Below are 17,656 nucleotides of genomic sequence, written 5' to 3'. Positions count from 1 at the left end.
CTGCTTTGGATTCTGTGTCTCCCTCTCTCCCTCTGCCCTCCTCCATTTGTACTCTCTCTCAAAAATAAATAAGACATTAAAAAAAAAGAAAAAAGAAAAAAGAAACTAGATGAGCTGTCAGCACAGAGCCTACTTGGGATTCTCTCTTTGCCCCTCCCCCCTTGCTCTCAAAATAAACGAATACTAAAAAACTTTATTTTTTAACTAGAAAAGCATAATAAACAAAACCTCAGATTTTAGAGCTCAATGAGGCATTTCCACTTCTCCCTCTCCTGCTGAGTTTCCTGCCCTAAAGACTGCATTTTAACTTGTCCAGCACAACACTGTGCCAAAATTCCATAAATATTAGGCCTAACTTCTCAAATTTTAATGAAGACCCATATCAACTGGTAGTATTAAGATTCAGGTTCAAATTCAGGTCTAGGGTGGAGACAGATTCAACATTTCTCACAAACACCAGGTAAGGGTCAGTGAACCCTATGCTGTCAGTCCATGGATTTGGATTTGGGATTAGCAAGGCTTTAAACAAAAGACGCGTTACGCTTCTTTAAATAAACACTCATTATGTAATATATACATACAAAACAAAGTAACACAAATAATTAAAAAAACAAAAAATTTATTAACAAATATAAACAGTTCAATTACTGTTTCTCTTATAAATTTCACTTTGACATTACATTGGTATTATACAAAACATTTACAAGTATTATGTACAAAATTCCCACCTGTACGAATCCTCTGGTCCATGTGTGTTATCTCTTATCTACAAGAGAAATCTCAAATGTTAATATTTAAATATTAAGGATTTACATATTACTGTATCACTGTAATTGCAACAACCATAAATGACTCTCAGAGATGGAATAATGCTTGGAAAAAAACTTGCAACAAAGTGCATTTCAGCCAACCTTATAAATCAGTTTTCTTTTCTTAGACAGGTACCCACAGTCCATATGGACTTTTTTTCTCATTTATTTTGGGAGATCCTGTAGAGGTCTCTTCAGTAGCTTTAGCTGATTTCTGAAGCATTGGCTTTGCTACAGAATTCTGGAAGAAAACAAATTCTTAAGTCAGTTATACAAACACATACATTGTATTCAAAAGACTTGCATTTTACAAAACACACTAAATAATTTCATTAAAAATTAAAACGCACAGCAAAGACCCCATATTCATCACTCAATTCAAATGGTAAAGCCAAGAAAACTACTGGGGAAAATCAGACGTTGATACAAAGTATATTACAAAATAATGTTAAAATAGTTCTTAGTTTTTTTAAGCTCTTAGCTGATTTTTAAAATATTCTGATTACAGAGTTTTCTGAGATTTACTTTTTAAATCGTTCAACAAGTGTAAGAGGAGTATTTGAAAAGTAAATACTGATATCAGAAACGTGAATACTGGGGCACCTGGGTGGCTCAGTTGGTTAAGCATCCAACTCTTAATTTCAGCTCAGGTCGTGATCTCAGTGTGTGGGACTGAGCCCTGCATTGGGCTCTGCATTGACAATGCAAAGGGCCTGCTTGGGATTCTCTCTCTCCCCGTCTCTGCCCCTCCCTGCCTGCACATAAGCGCACACGCTCTCAAAAAAAATGTGAATATCAGATACAGAAGCAGCCATTATATTAGCCATTTGTAATGGTACAAAAAATTATGAAAAGTTCTATCGAAAGTGGCTTAGTAGATCCCAAATTATTACCATGTGGACAAAAACAATGAGCCTTCCAACAAAAATAAAAGCCCATATAATTATATTCTAAATCCAAGTTTTGAGGGGTCAGTGCTTAGATATACTTACATTAGAGCTAAAAGCTATGCTCTTTTGCTGGCAATACTTTTCATTGAGATTTTTAGTTCCATCTTCTGTTAGCTTTTCTGACAGCTTGACATGTAAGAGAAAGTGTTATTTTTAAAAAACCATACCCTTGGTTTATGATACCACATAAAATGCAGCCCAACTGTATATAAATTTAGTTATAGAGACACAAATGGAGCTGGATCTAATCATACAGTTAACAGCAGAAATGACATAGTACTCCAGCTTTCCCCATAACAAAATCAATTAATAATCAGCTTAAGATACTCTTCCCCACAAACCAGGATTATATTTCCCCTAGTGCAAATTCAAGTTAACTCTGCAAGTAAAGTCATACCAGAAAATACCTAGTTTCAAAGAACTAAGGCATTTGCCATTGGTTACCTAATCATTTGAAAAAGCAGCTCACCTAAGATCTTGCTCACTACTAAACACTTAAGCAAACCCACATCTGGGTCTGAATGATAGGTTCCCCTAGAGAACATCTTTCCTGTGTTAAATGATTCTATCAAACTCCTAACTACCTTAAACCTCAAAGGCTATGAGTTTTCTACTTTGGATTTCATATCATTAACTTAAGACCACAGTGCAATTTGCCAAGGCACATCCTGCACATTTCTGGAGAATTATAATAAACTTATCTGCAAGTGAAGCAGGCCTCTTCTTCTGTAATCTCTCAAAACATCTGGAATATATTGCATATATTATGAAAGGGACAGATGCCCCACCATGACAAAGTGTTTACTTTTAAAAAATTGTCTTCAGTATCTTATCAAAACAGTTACCTGTCCCAAATTCTAGCATGCATAATGGATCTACCAACAAAAAACTAAACTTTCAGTCTGTGAACATAAACTTCAAATTAGTTAAACCTCTGATGCTTTTGCCCATGTATCAATTACCAACAGATTTTCTTCATCAATGTCTGGAGACCACATTCATGATTTCTATAAGACAGAAATAAAGCAGATAAACTATACTGTATGTTGAATATAGAATTTGCGGGAACACAGCGCTGCAAATGAAAGAAAGCTACAGATAAAATACTCTGCAAAAGCTGGGTAGAAAAATTTGATAGCTGCATAAAAACTGCCAAAAATACCACCTACAACTATGAAAGTAATTACTGCTGTGTCACATGAAAATAAAGTTCACTAATCTCCCATTTTCATGGGGGTAGAAACCCTCTCTAGAGCTGCTATTATGCTAACAAATTGTATTTAGGCTTTGTGAAGTAAAAAGTAAAAATGGCTCATTAGATCTTTCTAGCAGCAGCTTTCCGAAGATCTTGTTTGGCTAAGCCTAGAATACTTACCTCAGACTTTGCACCATTGTTTGGTACGGCTGTTCTGCGGTTTGTTTCTTTAGGTGCAAGGACAGTTCTGAGACTGGCCGGTAAGTCAAAGTTGACTGTTCCTAAAGCTTTTGCTGCATTGGCTTTTGCTATTTCTAACAGCTCCATGCGATCTACAAAAACAAAACAAGACATTCATTAATCTGTAGTACATTTCCCTGAAGAACTCCGAATTGCAAAATAAAGTTGTGTTTTATTTAGATGAATAGAAAGAGGTTTCAATCTTTTATTTTAGAGCATAAAATACAGCTCTGAGCACTAAAACAAAATTCTCTACCTCATTTTTTGCTGAGAAAAGCAAAAAAGTCCTAAATAATTTCAACAACTACTAAAGGCCTTTATTTCATGGTTGTTTTTGCTTTCTCTTCAACTGTGTATCCTGAACAAGTTCCTTTGTACATTTTACAGATACCACAATTGTGACAGCTAATGAGTCGATACAGATACATTGCTTAAATCCATTTTCAGACTCCTATCTATAAGTTTTTGTTTCTGTGTCTTTTTCTGTGATCCTATCTAACAGCAAAACAAATCATTTGTTTTAAAATACCGGGACAAAATCCGGTTTTGTTTCAAAATCCGGTTTTGTTTAAAAAAAAAGTTTTGAACTCTTCTTCCCGCTCAGTAGGTAACAAAAGCTTAAAACGGATAAATTACTGAGTCACCCTTAACATTTAAAAGGCCTTACTAAGGGCCAGCCCCTGGGAAAAAGGATTTCCTCCACCCCGACCCACTGGACCCCACAGCTGACTTCTAATCTCAAGAAGCAAAGAGCGTTCACTTCAAAAGGGGGAGACTGGGGCGGGCTAGGTGGCTCAGGTCCAGATCAGGATCTCGCTGGATCCTGAGTTCGAGCCCCGCGGCCGGCTCTGTGCTGACAGCTCGGAGCCTGGAGCCTGCTTCGGATTCTGTGTGTCTGTCTCTCTCTCTCTCTCGACCCCTCCACCGCTCACGCTCGGTCCCTCTCAAAAATAAACATTAAAAATTAAAAATAAAATCAAACTGGGTGCCAAATAGAGCGGTTTTAACCACTAACCTGCTAAGCTCACTCTTTCCTCCCAAAGCAACTAGGATTACAGCCACCGAAAGCAATAAAAGTACCCAAAGTCCACAGCCACCGCGGCTCCGGGCGCGAGCGGTCGCCAGCCACGTAGACGCGTGCGAAGGCCAAGTTCCCGGCAGATGACTCACCTTTCTCGCTCAGGCGAAAAGGGGTGGGGCTCCGCGACCTGGACCTGGACCTGGACCTGGACCAGCCCCTCCGACTGCGGCGATCCTCCGGGTACAAGGTGCGGCCGAAGCCGTAGTAGCGCCGCCCCGGCGCCAGCGCGTAGGCCCGTCGGTAATACGAGCGTCCCCGCGAGCGGGACCGGCTGCGGGAGCGGGGCCGCGACGGCGAGCGGCGGGACCTCCCGGGCGCTCCGTAGCGCCTGTCCCGGTAGCGGCGGCCGCGAGAGCGCGACCGGCTGCGCGAGTAGGAGCGCGAGTAGCGCCTGTACTTCCTCTGGTGGCGCCTCCGGGACCGGGCCCTGCTCCTCCGCCGGGGCCGGGGCCGACTCCGCGACGACGCCCAGCTCGAGACGCTGGAGCGGGACTGAGAGCTTCGGGAAGAAGATCGGCTCCTGGACGCCGAAGACAGGCGGCTGGACTGCCCCGACCGGGACGTCGAGGGGGACTCGTCCTGCTGCGAGCCGGGCCACATGGCGTTCACGTAGTGGGACGTGACGACCCAAGACTACAAGTTTCCCCGCCCGGAAACTCGGCTCCTGGAAACGGGGGGGGAGGGGGACGGAAGTGAGTCGCGCGGGCGGCCGCGCCACAAAGCAAAAAACTCCGATTCCAGGCGGTGGCGACCCCAAAGTCTGGCTTGCCCGCCCCACCAGCGGCCCCCACTCTGCACCCCCGCGCCCCAGGCATCTGAGACCGACCCCCGCCAACAGGAAACTTACCACCACAGGAAGTCGACGCCTCACCGAAGACGAAAGGAAATGACCAGCGGAAGCCTTCCTTTCGAAGCTGAACACGAAAAGAGGTTTTTCCAAAGCACGCTCGAAAGCCGGACCCAAGACCTCCACCTCTGACCTCCGGACGCGAACTGAGGTGGGTGTCGGCAGACGCAACAGAAGTACCAGAAGCCTACGCGCTGAGCATGCGCAAAGACGTTGGCGCGGTGGGTGTGGCTCCCCTCTGGCCCAACCGCCGCCCTTCCTCCTCTCTTCCCGCGCCCCGCCCACTAGCGCAAAGTCTTAGACGCGCATGCGTTACCGTGGCCCGGGAGGCGGAACTGCTGCATCCGGGTACTCGGGAGCCTATGCTGCGTGGTGAGGAGGCTTATGTTCTCTTCATTGAAAGCAGTAAGGTGAGGGATCTTCTCGCGGCGGGGCAACTGGCTCGGGCCTCATGCCGGGCCGGTGCAGGCAGGGTCAGGGTCATTGCCTCCACCCCCTGGGAAGTTGTAGACTCGGGCTGAACCTTCCTGGACCCTTCGCGACTCCCTCCTGACCTGTGTCCAGAGGCTGGAGAGGGCGACCGCGTGGGGTTCCGCCAGGCTTCGGGACAGCGCCCTTCAGCGGACGTCGCGTCATCTCTGTCAATGCAGTATTAACTTAGAAAAGGTTGCTCGCGCCCACGTTTTCCCTACTAGAGTTTAAGAAAGATGGAGACAGACAATGGGAGACACCCACAGTTGACCTAAAATCTGAGAAGTCAGAATGACGTCCGAGAAGTCAGTTCCGAGGCTTGGTGTTGGGGATTAAACAACTGTGACATTTATTTCCAGGATTTGTAAATAGGATACATCCAAACATACTTACGGTTAATAAAGCATGACAATTGCCTTAAAATAACTTTTCATTGAATAAACTAATCACATCTGTAAATAGAGTCATTCTATGAGCTTCTTTGCAAGTCAAAAGAGTGGCAGTTTTACAAAAGTTACTTTCTTTGGAGGGAGATACAAATTCACTTTTCCCTTGTTCATCTTCACCCCACATTCCCAAACAGGCAAAGAAATGGAGAGAATAAAAACCTTATTACAGAATCTGCACCCACCCACGCGATCTGCCTTGGCACTGTCCACAGTATCATAAACATCTCCAAGGCAGCATCACGATGGAAATCATTCTTAAGGAAATGTTTAGAAACATTTTTCTAAATGGCATCACAAGTAAACTGAGAAGACACTGCCCATCTGTCAGGAACTTTTGCTGAAAGTTGTCATGAAGCTGTGTGAGTGGATGGAAAAATTAAATGAGTTTCAGATTTGACAAGTGTAAAAAGGATGTGTTCCGGGAAATAATGTGAAACCTTACATATAAGATGATGGCATCTTAAGCTTTTGGTTATTGAAAAGGACAGGGGTGTAGGAGTCTGTAAATGATTCAAAATATCAGTCAAATGTGTGCCCAAAATAAGGGGACCAGAAAAATTCTAGATGTTAACAGTAAGAATATTGGAAACAATGGAAAGCATTACCTTGCCCTTGAGCATAATGTTGGTATATTTGTATCTAGAATATGTGTAGTCTACCTGAGTTAAAGTCTGCAAAGAATGTCAGTGTTTCTTTATTTTTCTAAGCAATATAGTCTTTTCTGATCATCTATCCCCTCATTTGATTCAAAATCCAGTTTTGGTTATCAGTAAAGCATCTTGCAGAGACTTTGTAGGCTAATGCAGGCAGAAATGACATCTCTTGACAATAGCACATCTTGCCATCCAAGAATGTGACACTTTAATACATTTATTTAAAAATTTTTAGGTCCTTCACTGTGGTAGGCAGATGAATAGCCCCCAAAGATGTCCACACCCTGATTCCCAGAACTTGTGAATTGGTTACCTTACAAAAGGATTTTTGCAGATGTGATTAAAACTAAGGACCTGGTGATGACATTATCCTGAATTACGTACAGGGCTGGGCGAAGTCAGCCCAATCCAATCACAGGAAAGATTCAAAGCCTGAGGATGCCACACCCTTTTGCTGCATCTGAAATGTTGAGGGCTATCTGCAAGGTCCTGAGAAGCCTCTAGGAGCTAAGGTCGGCTCCTAGCTGACTGTCACCAAGGTAACAGAGGTCTCAGTCCCACAACCTCATGGAATTGAATTCTGCCAATACCTGAATGATCAGGGTGTTGGAGATTTTCCCCTGGTCTCCAAAAGAAACATAGACCTGCTGACATCTTGACTTTTGCCCGGTGAGACTTCTCACCTCCAGAACTGTAAGATAATAAACTTGGTTTGATCTAAGCCACTGAGCCTGTGGTTATTTGTTACTGAAGCAGTAGAAAACTAATACTTCCACTGAAATTTTATAGCTTTTTTCATCCACATCTGGCTCTTGTCTTGCTAGGTGTATTCTGAAATATTTTAATGGTATTGCAGATTGTGAATAGGATCCCTTTTTTACAGGTTCATTTTGTTTCATGTACGTAACCCCTAACCAAATTTTTACACCCAATATGAAAGATTTTTTTTCACTTGATAGGTAAATTCAACTCATTTACACTTATTGGAGTAGCTGCAATATGACCTTATCACTTCAGTAGTGTATCTTATTTATTTTACTTTGCTTTTTTTTTTCTCACTTTTTCCCATTTTATTTTGCCAGCCTGATCAAATTTCTTCTTTTTCCTCCCTCCCACTATTCATTTAGAGGTTCTGCAATGCTTTACCATGCCATTACTGGTTTCCTGGCTACCTTTTTTTTTTTTTTTTTAAATCTCTACCAAACATTTAAACCTGTTCCTCCTCCCCTCCTGTCTCCTTCCACAAATATTTATAGAATGTTTATTGTATTAGATGCTGTTAGGTTAAGAAAAATTTAGTGGCTCTTTCTCCTACTAAAATTAAATTTTTTTCATTATTTAAAAAAAATTTTTTTTAATGTGTATTTACTTTTGAGAGAGAGAGAGCACCAGCTGGGAGGGGCAGAGAGAGAAGGAGACACAGAATCTGAAGCAGGCTCCAGGCTCTCAGCTGTCAGCACAGACACGACACGGGGCTTGAAGTCACAACGTGAGATCATGACCTGAGCCCCAGTCGGACGCTTGACCGAGTGAGCCACCCAGGTGCCCCTTTCATTAATTTTCATGACGGCTAATTTTGTAACAAATGAGAAAATCCAAAGATACACAAAATAAAAGCTAATAATCCATTCCTTGGAGATATGGAATCCTCCAAAAGAGGTCCCCATTATTTTGCCCATAAATTAGAGGTAACCAATGTTAACAGCAAGCACCCTTGTGGATTTTTAGGAGTCTGGGCTCATTCTAAACAAATTTATTTAAAACTTGCTTTTATAACCAATAGTCTTTAAGATAAATCATATAGGTCTAATTTTTTTCTATTTATCAGCTGTATAATATTCCAGAGTCTGGAAATACCAGAAATTAATATTCTATCCCTTATCGCTTATTCACGGACAGTCATGTGGTGTCCAGTTTTTCCACCACTGAAAACTACGCCTTGGAACCAATGTTGGATTCTGAAAACAGCGGTGGTAGCAGAGCTCCTCTGAATGCTCCTACTCCATGCTTTTAAGGTCAACAGAGCTATGTTCAGGATACAGCCTGGAGCAGCTGATTGCAATGAAGACCCCAGCCCTATCCGAGGAGTCACTTCCAAGACACATGACATCGTAGCTCAGGTGTAAACTCAGCTCTCTCCGACCAAGAGGATCAGAGGAGCTTTCAACCAAGGAGGCTCATCTAAAGAGTGAGCGGCAAAGAGGAAAAAGTGCAGAGTGATTGTGACACAGAAGAAGACCTATCCATTGACCTTACATCACAGACGAGTTGACATCAGACATCTCTGTTGCTAGAGCTGCTGTAGAATGGTTGCGAATAGTCACCAGTGCAGCATTCAAGGTAAGTAACATGAAGATCAATAAACTCCAGTCTGATGTGACATTCCTGTCTTCTAGTATGTCCCAAGGAACTCCTGCCATTGGTTCAGCCATCACCCATGGGGGCTCATGCCTCCACTGCCTACAATTACTGAGCCACGCTATGGCTAAGCTGTTACTCCTACAGCTCCTCCTGATGACGTGTCTCAGGTTGGTAGCTCTGGCCTGGAAATATCACACTTATAATGCTATGTAAGAGGCACCCCTCGATATATCCAGCTTATATCTGTTTCCTGCCGTGAAGACTTACCACGTGAGGATGTTATCTGTGACATCACCACGGAAGCTTCTGCCTCTGTCCCCATGGCAGCCGCCCTAGAGAGGTGTGAGGGATTCTGTACTGTCATTTGGCTTTGAAGAAGCCAGGAAAGCAAGTGAACAGCACACAGATCCAGATGTGTATCTGCCAATATCATTCCCAATAACCCACAAAGGTGCAATTACTGGTGGTGTTATTACACTATAAGGACTGATGGGTGCCTCTGCCTAGCTAAGGATGTAACATTTGTGTCCCTGCCTAATGGCCGCCTATATCACTCATTTGAGAGTTACTCCATTCCACACAGCAATATAACTCTTCAGTGCACACCTTGCTCACCAGGGTGCTGCTACTTAATCAGACAAGCTGTCTCAGCCATTCTCCCCTGAATGGCAGAGGAACCATAATTAACCATATGTGGATTATGTTACATGACCTTCACAAGGAATTTGACTTCAACAATGGTACATCATGGGAGGCAAATTAACTAGAGAATGTCAACTGGTCCAGAATGGAAAGAGGCAAAGTACTGCACAAGGCTACCCTATCCATGCTGTAAAAGACTTCCTTTGCAAAGGTTACATATCACGCAATCTACTGTATGCCTGCTCCCCCAGGTCCTTTCACAGCCTTTACGTGACCGTGCTCGATTTTTGCGACCTTGGCTCAACAACCAATCCCAGCTACTGTCTCAGGAGACTCAGCACTTGTCTGGCCCTGTGTAAAGATGAACTATTCTGTCTTCAACCCAACAACAACTGACCTTTACTTCAAGGTACAGTGCAGTGAAGCCATGATGCTTTACCAGTGGAACAGGATCTTTTACAGCGCTTTGCCTTCCAGAGACAAAGGATGACACATACCAAGCAGTCTGGCCAATAAAACACACGTTCTTGGGGTAGTCACCCCAGCCATTGCCCCCGTTTTCAACAACCATTTCATCAAAGCACATTAATGGGTAAGTTTTTACTGGGAGACATCCATCAGGATCTTATGGTAAGGTCTCATGTGCTGGATCCATTGTATTATGCAATTGGACCTAAAGCCGATTTCTCTGGAATATTCCATGCATCTCATGATCAGTGCACCCACTTCAATAGTACTTTTTGGCACATTAGATTCCCTTAATTTCCTTTCCTCTGTCCACAAGCCTGGCTTGGGAAATTGACCTCATGGACAGCTTGGCTGGGTAGGATTTTAAACCAAAGTCACATGCCACTTTAAATACTGGCACTTTTACCGTTATATGATAAAATGCCACAAGTGGAATTGCTGACCCTTCAATGTATAGAATTGCTGGGTCATTATATTGTACACCTGAAACGAATATCACACTGTATGTTAATTATACTCGAACAAGCAAAAAGAATGAATTTTGGGGTTAAAGGGTCTATGTGATTTAATATATTGCCATATAATTTCCCAAGAGGTTGTCACAACAACGTAGGAGAGAAAGCCATTCTGACACCCCAGACCAAGTTCATTTTCCCCATTAGAGGTTATCCTATTTTCCTGTGCCTCGTTGTTATTAGGATTTATCACAATTGTAATAATTAGTTTTAATTCATTTTGCATCATTTTCCTGCTAGAACATAAATTACATAAGGACAGGCTTGTTTTTATTGAACTCCAGCATTCCAGACAGTGCACTGCATATAGTAGGCACTCAGTGTTTACTGAATACACAAATGAAACAGAATCTCAAGTAAGTCTTGAAGGATATGCAGAGGGAAAGAAAGGGACTATTCTGGAGAAGAACAAAGGTCTTAGCAAAATCTCAGAAATGGAAATGCCCATTTTATTATTTGGGGACAAAGTAAGTGACCTTGTCTAGAGCACAGAGTTTGTGGTGGGGAGTTTTGAGAAGATAAAACTGAAGAGTAAATAGGTAAATAGCTTTACTTAATTGGATTGGAAAGAAGAAATACTTGCAGGATTTGAGGAATAAAAATCAAAAGGCTTTTAGTTACATATGCTCCCCTTAAACAAATACTTAAAACAGTCAGCTATACTACAAAAAGCATAATCCCACATCTTATTATGCACTATAGAATACAACGATAAAATACTGTCTTTAATGAACACATTTAGCTTCCTTTCTACAATTTCCAGAATCCTCTGTCATGACAAATTAATTTACTAGAGGAATGTTAAACTCTTTATTTTTCCTTGACATTCTGAAAAGCTCTTGATTAAAACTACATGAGGGGCGCCTGCATGGCTCAGTAGGTTAGGTGTCCAACTCTTGATGTCGACTCAGGTCTTGATCTCGGGGTCATGAGTTCGAGCCCTGCATTGGGCTCCACGCTGGGTGTGGAGCCTACTTTAAACACACACACACACACACACACACACACACACACACACACACACACACTACAGGAAACAACAGGGCATAGAGGACACTGACGAGAGTAATTTCTATGGCATAGTGGTAATGAAAACCAGTAGGCTCAATAAAAAATGTGGGAAAAGAGGCATCAAGATAGGTTTAGATACATTAGACAACTCTTGAAATTGAAATGCAATGTACTTACCAGAACACTCATCCTTTTAGTGTGTCTACAATGTTGTGCAATCATCACCACTAATTCAAGAACTTTTTTGTCACCCCCAAAAGAAATCCCCTACCCATTGGTAATTGTACCTCATCCCCCTCCTTCCCCAGTCCCCTGCAACCACTAATTTACTTTCTTTTTGTATGGATTTACCTATTACAGACATTTCATATAAAAGGAATCACGTGACATGTGGTCTTTTGTGTCTGGCTTCTTTCAGTTTAGCACGTTGTAGCATGTGTCCATACTCCATTCCCTATTATGGCTGACTAATATTCCATTGTAGGGATATACCACGTTTGGTGGAAGGTTTTTATTATGTTTTTTTCACATTTGGTTTATCCATTCATCAGTTGATGGACATTGGGTTGTTTCTACTTTGGGGCTATTATGAATAAAGCTGCTCTGAGCATCCATGTACAAATTTTTGTATGAACATATGTCTACAGTTCTCTTGGGTAAATACCTAGGAGTGGAATTGCTGAGTCACTTGAGAATGCTATGTTTACCTTTTTGTGGGATTGTCAGACTGTTTTCTACAATGGCTGCTCCATTTTACCTTCCCACCAGTATTGTATGAGGGTTCCAACTTCTCTACATCCTTACCAACACCTCATATTTTCTCTCTTTTTAATTACAGGGGGTATGAATTTAGAGGAGTTTTACTGTAAAGAGAAAAAAAGAATTGGGGTGGTGGCTAGGGAAGGTGGTTGAATCGAGCTTTTGTTTGTTTGTTTTAAGAGGGACCATATTACAGTGTATTCATATACTGATGGAAATAATCTAGTAGAAAGGAGAAAATGGATGATGTGGGAGAGAGACTGGACAGTTGTGGGGACCACAGCGTTGAGTAGGAGTGAGGATAGGTCTAGTGAACAAGTGGAGGATCTGGCCTTACATGGGAACACAGACAGTTTATCCAACATAAAAGGTAGTGCTATGGTCTAAATGTTTGTGCCCTCTCCATTCACGTGTTGAAATCTACCCCCCAAAGTGATTGAATTAGGAGGTGGGGCCTTTGGGAGGCTATTAGGTCATGAGAGTAGAGCCCTCATGATTGGGATTAGTGCCCTTCTAACAGAGACCCCAGAGAGATCCCTCACCCTTCCATCAAGTGAGGACACAGTGAGAAGTCAGCAGTCTATAGCCCATAGGTCTTCACCAGAACCTGACCATATGAGCACATGATCTTGGACTTCCAGCCGTCAGAACAATGGGAAGAAAATTTTTGTTATTGTAAGCCACCCAGTCTGTATGACCTAGGACAGGTGGGAAGGCAGAGCATGACTACAGCTGGAGGTAGGATAGCTCGGTGGTGAACACTTGTGGAGATCCCCTTGAGAATATACCCCCGTAGCTGAGATTGAAGAGAGGCAGGAGATACTAGGGTCTGAAGAGAAAGGAGAAGGACCAGCAGTCATCTAGGATGACACTGACTAGACATAATAGGACAGTGAGGCATCATTCAAACCCACTTGAATTTGTGATCATGAGTTTAAAATGAGACCAGTCAGTATTTTCCCCAGCATCTGATCTTCTCTTACCATATTAGAAGTTTTCAGTATTTAAATGAATGAATAGAGTTAATATTGAGTTTATATTACATGCACAAAATACACTTTTTAATTTGCTACTTCTCTGTTAATTGGAACTGGTTCCTGCTAGATTTTATTAAAATTAACGACTTAAGATAATAGCAAAGAGTAGCACACCCTGGTTCAGTTTTTCTGTTCAAGGTAATTAGAATAAGCAAAGATTTTATTTTCGTGCTGTTATTTCTCTTGAGGGTAATGTTGCTGAATAAAAAAAAAAATAAGAATGTGAAACTGACTAGTTTTGAATCTTTCCATCTACATATTTTTTTCAGAAAAGGAGAAGAGAAGTAAATGGTAGCTTCTTTAAGGATCTGGGATTCTCTAGAAATTCCTAGCATTCTGAATTATGCTTCATCATCCATTCATTTATTCAGTCAAAAGGTGTTTCTCAGTATTTCCTCTTTTACCAGTTACAAGAAAAATGAAACTAAATTAACTAATTTTTTTAATGTTTATTTTTGAGAGGGAAGGAAGGGTAGAGAGAGGGAGACACAGAATTCAAAGCAGGCTCCAGGCTCTGAGCTGTCAGCACAGCTGACAGGGGGTTTGAACCCATGAACCGTGAGATCATTACCTGAGGTGAAGTCGGATGCTTGACCAACTGAGCCACCCAGGCACCCCAAAAATGAAACTAAATTAAATATGATTCCTGCCGTGAAGTACATCACAGGCATCTGGATATTACACTGTTTTTAGAAAAGGCAGATACACTTTTTTTTAAAATTTTTTTTTAACGTTTTATTATTTATTTTTGAGACAGAGAGAGACAGAGCATGAATGGGGGAGGGTCAGAGAGAGGGAGACACAGAATCCGAAACAGGCTCCAGGCTGTCAGCACAGAGCCCGACGCGGGGCTCGAACTCACGGACCGCGAGATCGTGACCTGAGCCGAAGTCGGCCACTCAACCGACTGAGCCACCCAGGTGCCCCAGGCAGATACACTTTTATTTCAACCAATTCTTTTAGAGAACTCGGTTCTATGTAGCATCACAGAAAATTAGCACTGATAAAGAATGTCATGGAATTTATAAAGTAAAAATTTCAAAGACATCAATAAGTTTACTTCCTTTATATTTTAAATCTTTCTGGGAGGATCTCTACTTGTTTAACTGTCAACAGTGTACTCCTAAAGACTGCTTTGTCACAACCACAATCATGTGCTTCATGGAATCTTAATGAGACTATACTATTACAGTCTTAAGATTTTTATACTTTCCTTTTTGAAGAGACTTTCAAAGAATCAACAGTTTTGTGAACCTAGTAGTGTCTGTGTTTCAGACTTTCATGGAGTCCAAGGGCAGAAGCCCATAATCATTTGGCCGCAGGACACACAGATGGACGGTGTGTGGCAGTGTTTAAATGCTGATGCCACAGTGCCACACTGCAAATGCATCCCACGATATTTTTCTCTTGCTCTGTCACAGTGTGTTTGCCAAACAGGACATGGAAAATGAATAGGCAGTTTTCTTGCACAATTCTTAATAAACGGTCAAAATGAACTCCATTGCTTAAGAAAAGCATAAACACAATTTAGTCCCTGAACATGCCTGTATATAGGTTGTTACTGTGGGGGAACCCTGGTATTAGTACCCAAGTATTATTTTCATTGAAAATTCTGAAAGATCAAGATTCTTTTTTCCAATAATCCTTAAAAAATAAAAATAAAAATGAACACGCTATCAAATTATCAAGGTTTCACTTTTATAACTAATAATTATAGATTAAAAAATTTGTGAATTTATTTTTCTGGGACTTTTAAATTATGAGCATTATTTGAATGAAAGAGAACCAATTTATTGATTTTTTTTTTTTTTTTTTTGTCTTCACGCCCAGTGCAGAGTCCAATGCGGGGTTGAACTCAGGACCCTGAGATCAAGACCTGAACTGAGATGCTGAGATCAAGAGTCAGATGCTCAACTGACTGAGCCACCCAGTCGCCCCTCTATTGTTTAAAACTGAAATACGGTTTTATTTTATAGATTTTTTTCCTCATATAGTACATAAAATAATGAATTTGATGCCACTCCCCAAAACATGGGGAAGGGTGTACCTTCCTTATTATCCTTCACATTCTAAAGTGATTAATATCTTCACTCATGGTGATTGATTTCAGACTAGGTAGTGTAAACAACAGAAATTTATTTTCTTCCACAGCTTTGGAGGCTGGAAGTTCAAGTGCAAGGTGCTGGCAGGGCTAGTTTCTGGTGAGGCCTCTCTTTCCTAGCTTGCAGATGGTTAGCTTGTCACTGCGTGCTCACGTGGCTTTTTCTGTGAGCATGTGTGCCCCGGGTGTCTCTTCCTCTTCTTATAAGGACACCAAGTCCTATTGGATGGGGGCCCCACACATGTTACCTCATTGAACCTTAATGACTCCTTTAAAGGCCTTATCTTCAAATATTCAGGTTGGGGCTCCAACATATGAATTGGGAGAGGGGGACACAATTTAGTCCATAACGGATTTGGTAGAAAGATAATTTTAATTTGTGGTTATTGTCTTTGTATATAAACTTTCTCAGTATTTCTCTGCCTTTCAAATACGCTATCATAAAGACTGAGAAAATGTGATTCCTTATTTCCCACATTGCCATTCCATCTCAGTTTATTATAATAAAGGTCTATTCAGTGCTCAGTGTATTCCAGGAACTGCCCCAGATTCTGGGACATATCCATGAAAGAACCAATGCCCCTGTTCTTAGCTCATAATGTGACCAGACCTTTAGAAATTCAGAAAATTGCTACCTTCAAAGACATCTAGCAGTTCAGGAGTCCCAGATTGTGAACTTTTTAAATTAATTTTTTAATGTTTATTTGGCGGGGGGGGGGGGGGGGGGGGGGGGGACAAAGAGAGAGGGAGACACAGAATCCAAAGCAGGCTCCAGGCTCTGAGCTGTCAGCACAGAGCGTGACATGGGGCTCGTACTTACAAACAGCAAGATCATGACCTTAGCCAAAGCTGGACGCTTACCCGACTGAGCCACCCAGGCACCTCTGAGCTACCTTATTTAACAACTCAACTTGCTTGTTTAAAAAAAAAAAAGTATTTTATTCATTAATTAACTTATTCAGCCAATATTTATTGAGTGTTAACTTTGAGCCTAAGGTATAGCAATAAACAAATTGGATAAAGTATCTGGTGTGATGAAACTTGTATTTTCATGGAAGAGACAGGCAATAAGCAAATAAAGAATATAATGTCAGGTAGTGATAAGTATTTTGAAACAAAGCGAAGGTGAAAAGATGACTTGTGGGGGAGACTGCTCTGCAAGATAGGGTGTGAGGACTGCCTCTTTCAACAGGAAACATCTGAGCAGAGACTTGAAAGGAGTGAAGGAGCTCACTGTGCGTGGGGGATGAACGTTCCCAGTAGAGAGGCCAAGTGCAAAGACTCTAGGGCGGGAGCAGGGGGTATTTCAGGGTCTGCAGCCAGTGCAACTGAGCCAGGGGGTAAAGTAATTAAGTAATGGTACTGCTGAGGTGGCCAGGAGCTAGCGCATGAATGCTCTTGTAGGATTTTATTCTCCAAGACGAGAAGCCATTGAAGCATTGGAGAACAGAAGTCATAGAATCTGACTTCTATTTTAAAGCCTCTCTGCCTGCTCTATGGAGAAAAGATGGGGGAGTGGAGGCCTAAGATAAAGCAGGGAGACCACTGAGTGATTAGAGTGAGAAATGACGGTGGCTTGCACTAAAATGATAGCATGGAGGTGGTATGCGTGTGTGTGCGTGTGCGCATGCGCATTTAAGGTAATCACAGCAGGTGTTACTATAACTGGTAATTTTTTTTTAACGTTTATTTATTTTTTGAGAGACAGAGCATGAGCGGGGGATGGGCAGAGAGAAAGGGAGTCACAAATTCCAAAGCAGGCTCCAGGCTCTGAAGTGTCAGCACAGAGCCTGACGCGGGGCTCGAACTCACAGGCTGCGAGATCATGACCTGAAGCCAAGTTGGACGCTTAGCCAACTGAGCCACCCAGGCGCCCCCTGATTGGTATTTTTTAATCACAAAATGTTACACATAAGAAATCATCAACACCTACAATATTCATGACCGGTACTCCTCAAACCTGTCCATCAAAAACAAGGGAAGTCTGAGAAGCTGTCACAGCTACTACATATTAACCTTCTTCTTAGGGCATTTTCAACTACAGTAACTCTGTGAAGAGCACTTTAG

At 41.9% G+C, this 17,656-nt stretch overlaps 1 protein-coding gene and 1 long non-coding RNA gene across 2 annotated transcripts; one reads left to right on the top strand and one right to left on the bottom strand.

Annotated features, from left to right (window-relative positions):
• Positions 1–602: 602 nt before the first annotated feature.
• RSRP1 (arginine and serine rich protein 1) lies at positions 603–4,968 on the bottom strand. Its single transcript, XM_049617774.1, has 4 exons — positions 4,365–4,968; positions 3,135–3,286; positions 1,802–1,885; positions 603–1,050 (listed from the first exon to the last, which is right to left on the bottom strand). The coding sequence occupies exons 1-4, from the start codon at positions 4,873–4,875 to the stop codon at positions 934–936; spliced, it is 864 nt and encodes a 287-aa protein (XP_049473731.1). The 5' UTR covers positions 4,876–4,968; the 3' UTR covers positions 603–933.
• Positions 4,969–5,316: 348 nt separating this feature from the next.
• On the top strand, positions 5,317–16,291 carry LOC125912942 (uncharacterized). The gene is made up of 3 exons (XR_007454878.1): positions 5,317–5,532; positions 8,595–10,290; positions 15,319–16,291. It is a non-coding gene; the product is annotated as an uncharacterized LOC125912942 (long non-coding RNA).
• Positions 16,292–17,656: the final 1,365 nt, after the last annotated feature.

Source organism: Panthera uncia (genome assembly GCF_023721935.1).
Source record: "Panthera uncia isolate 11264 chromosome C1 unlocalized genomic scaffold, Puncia_PCG_1.0 HiC_scaffold_4, whole genome shotgun sequence".
Lineage (NCBI taxonomy): Eukaryota > Metazoa > Chordata > Mammalia > Carnivora > Felidae > Panthera > Panthera uncia.
Note: the sequence above shows the minus strand (reverse complement) of the source record. Positions and strands in the feature narration are given on the sequence as shown.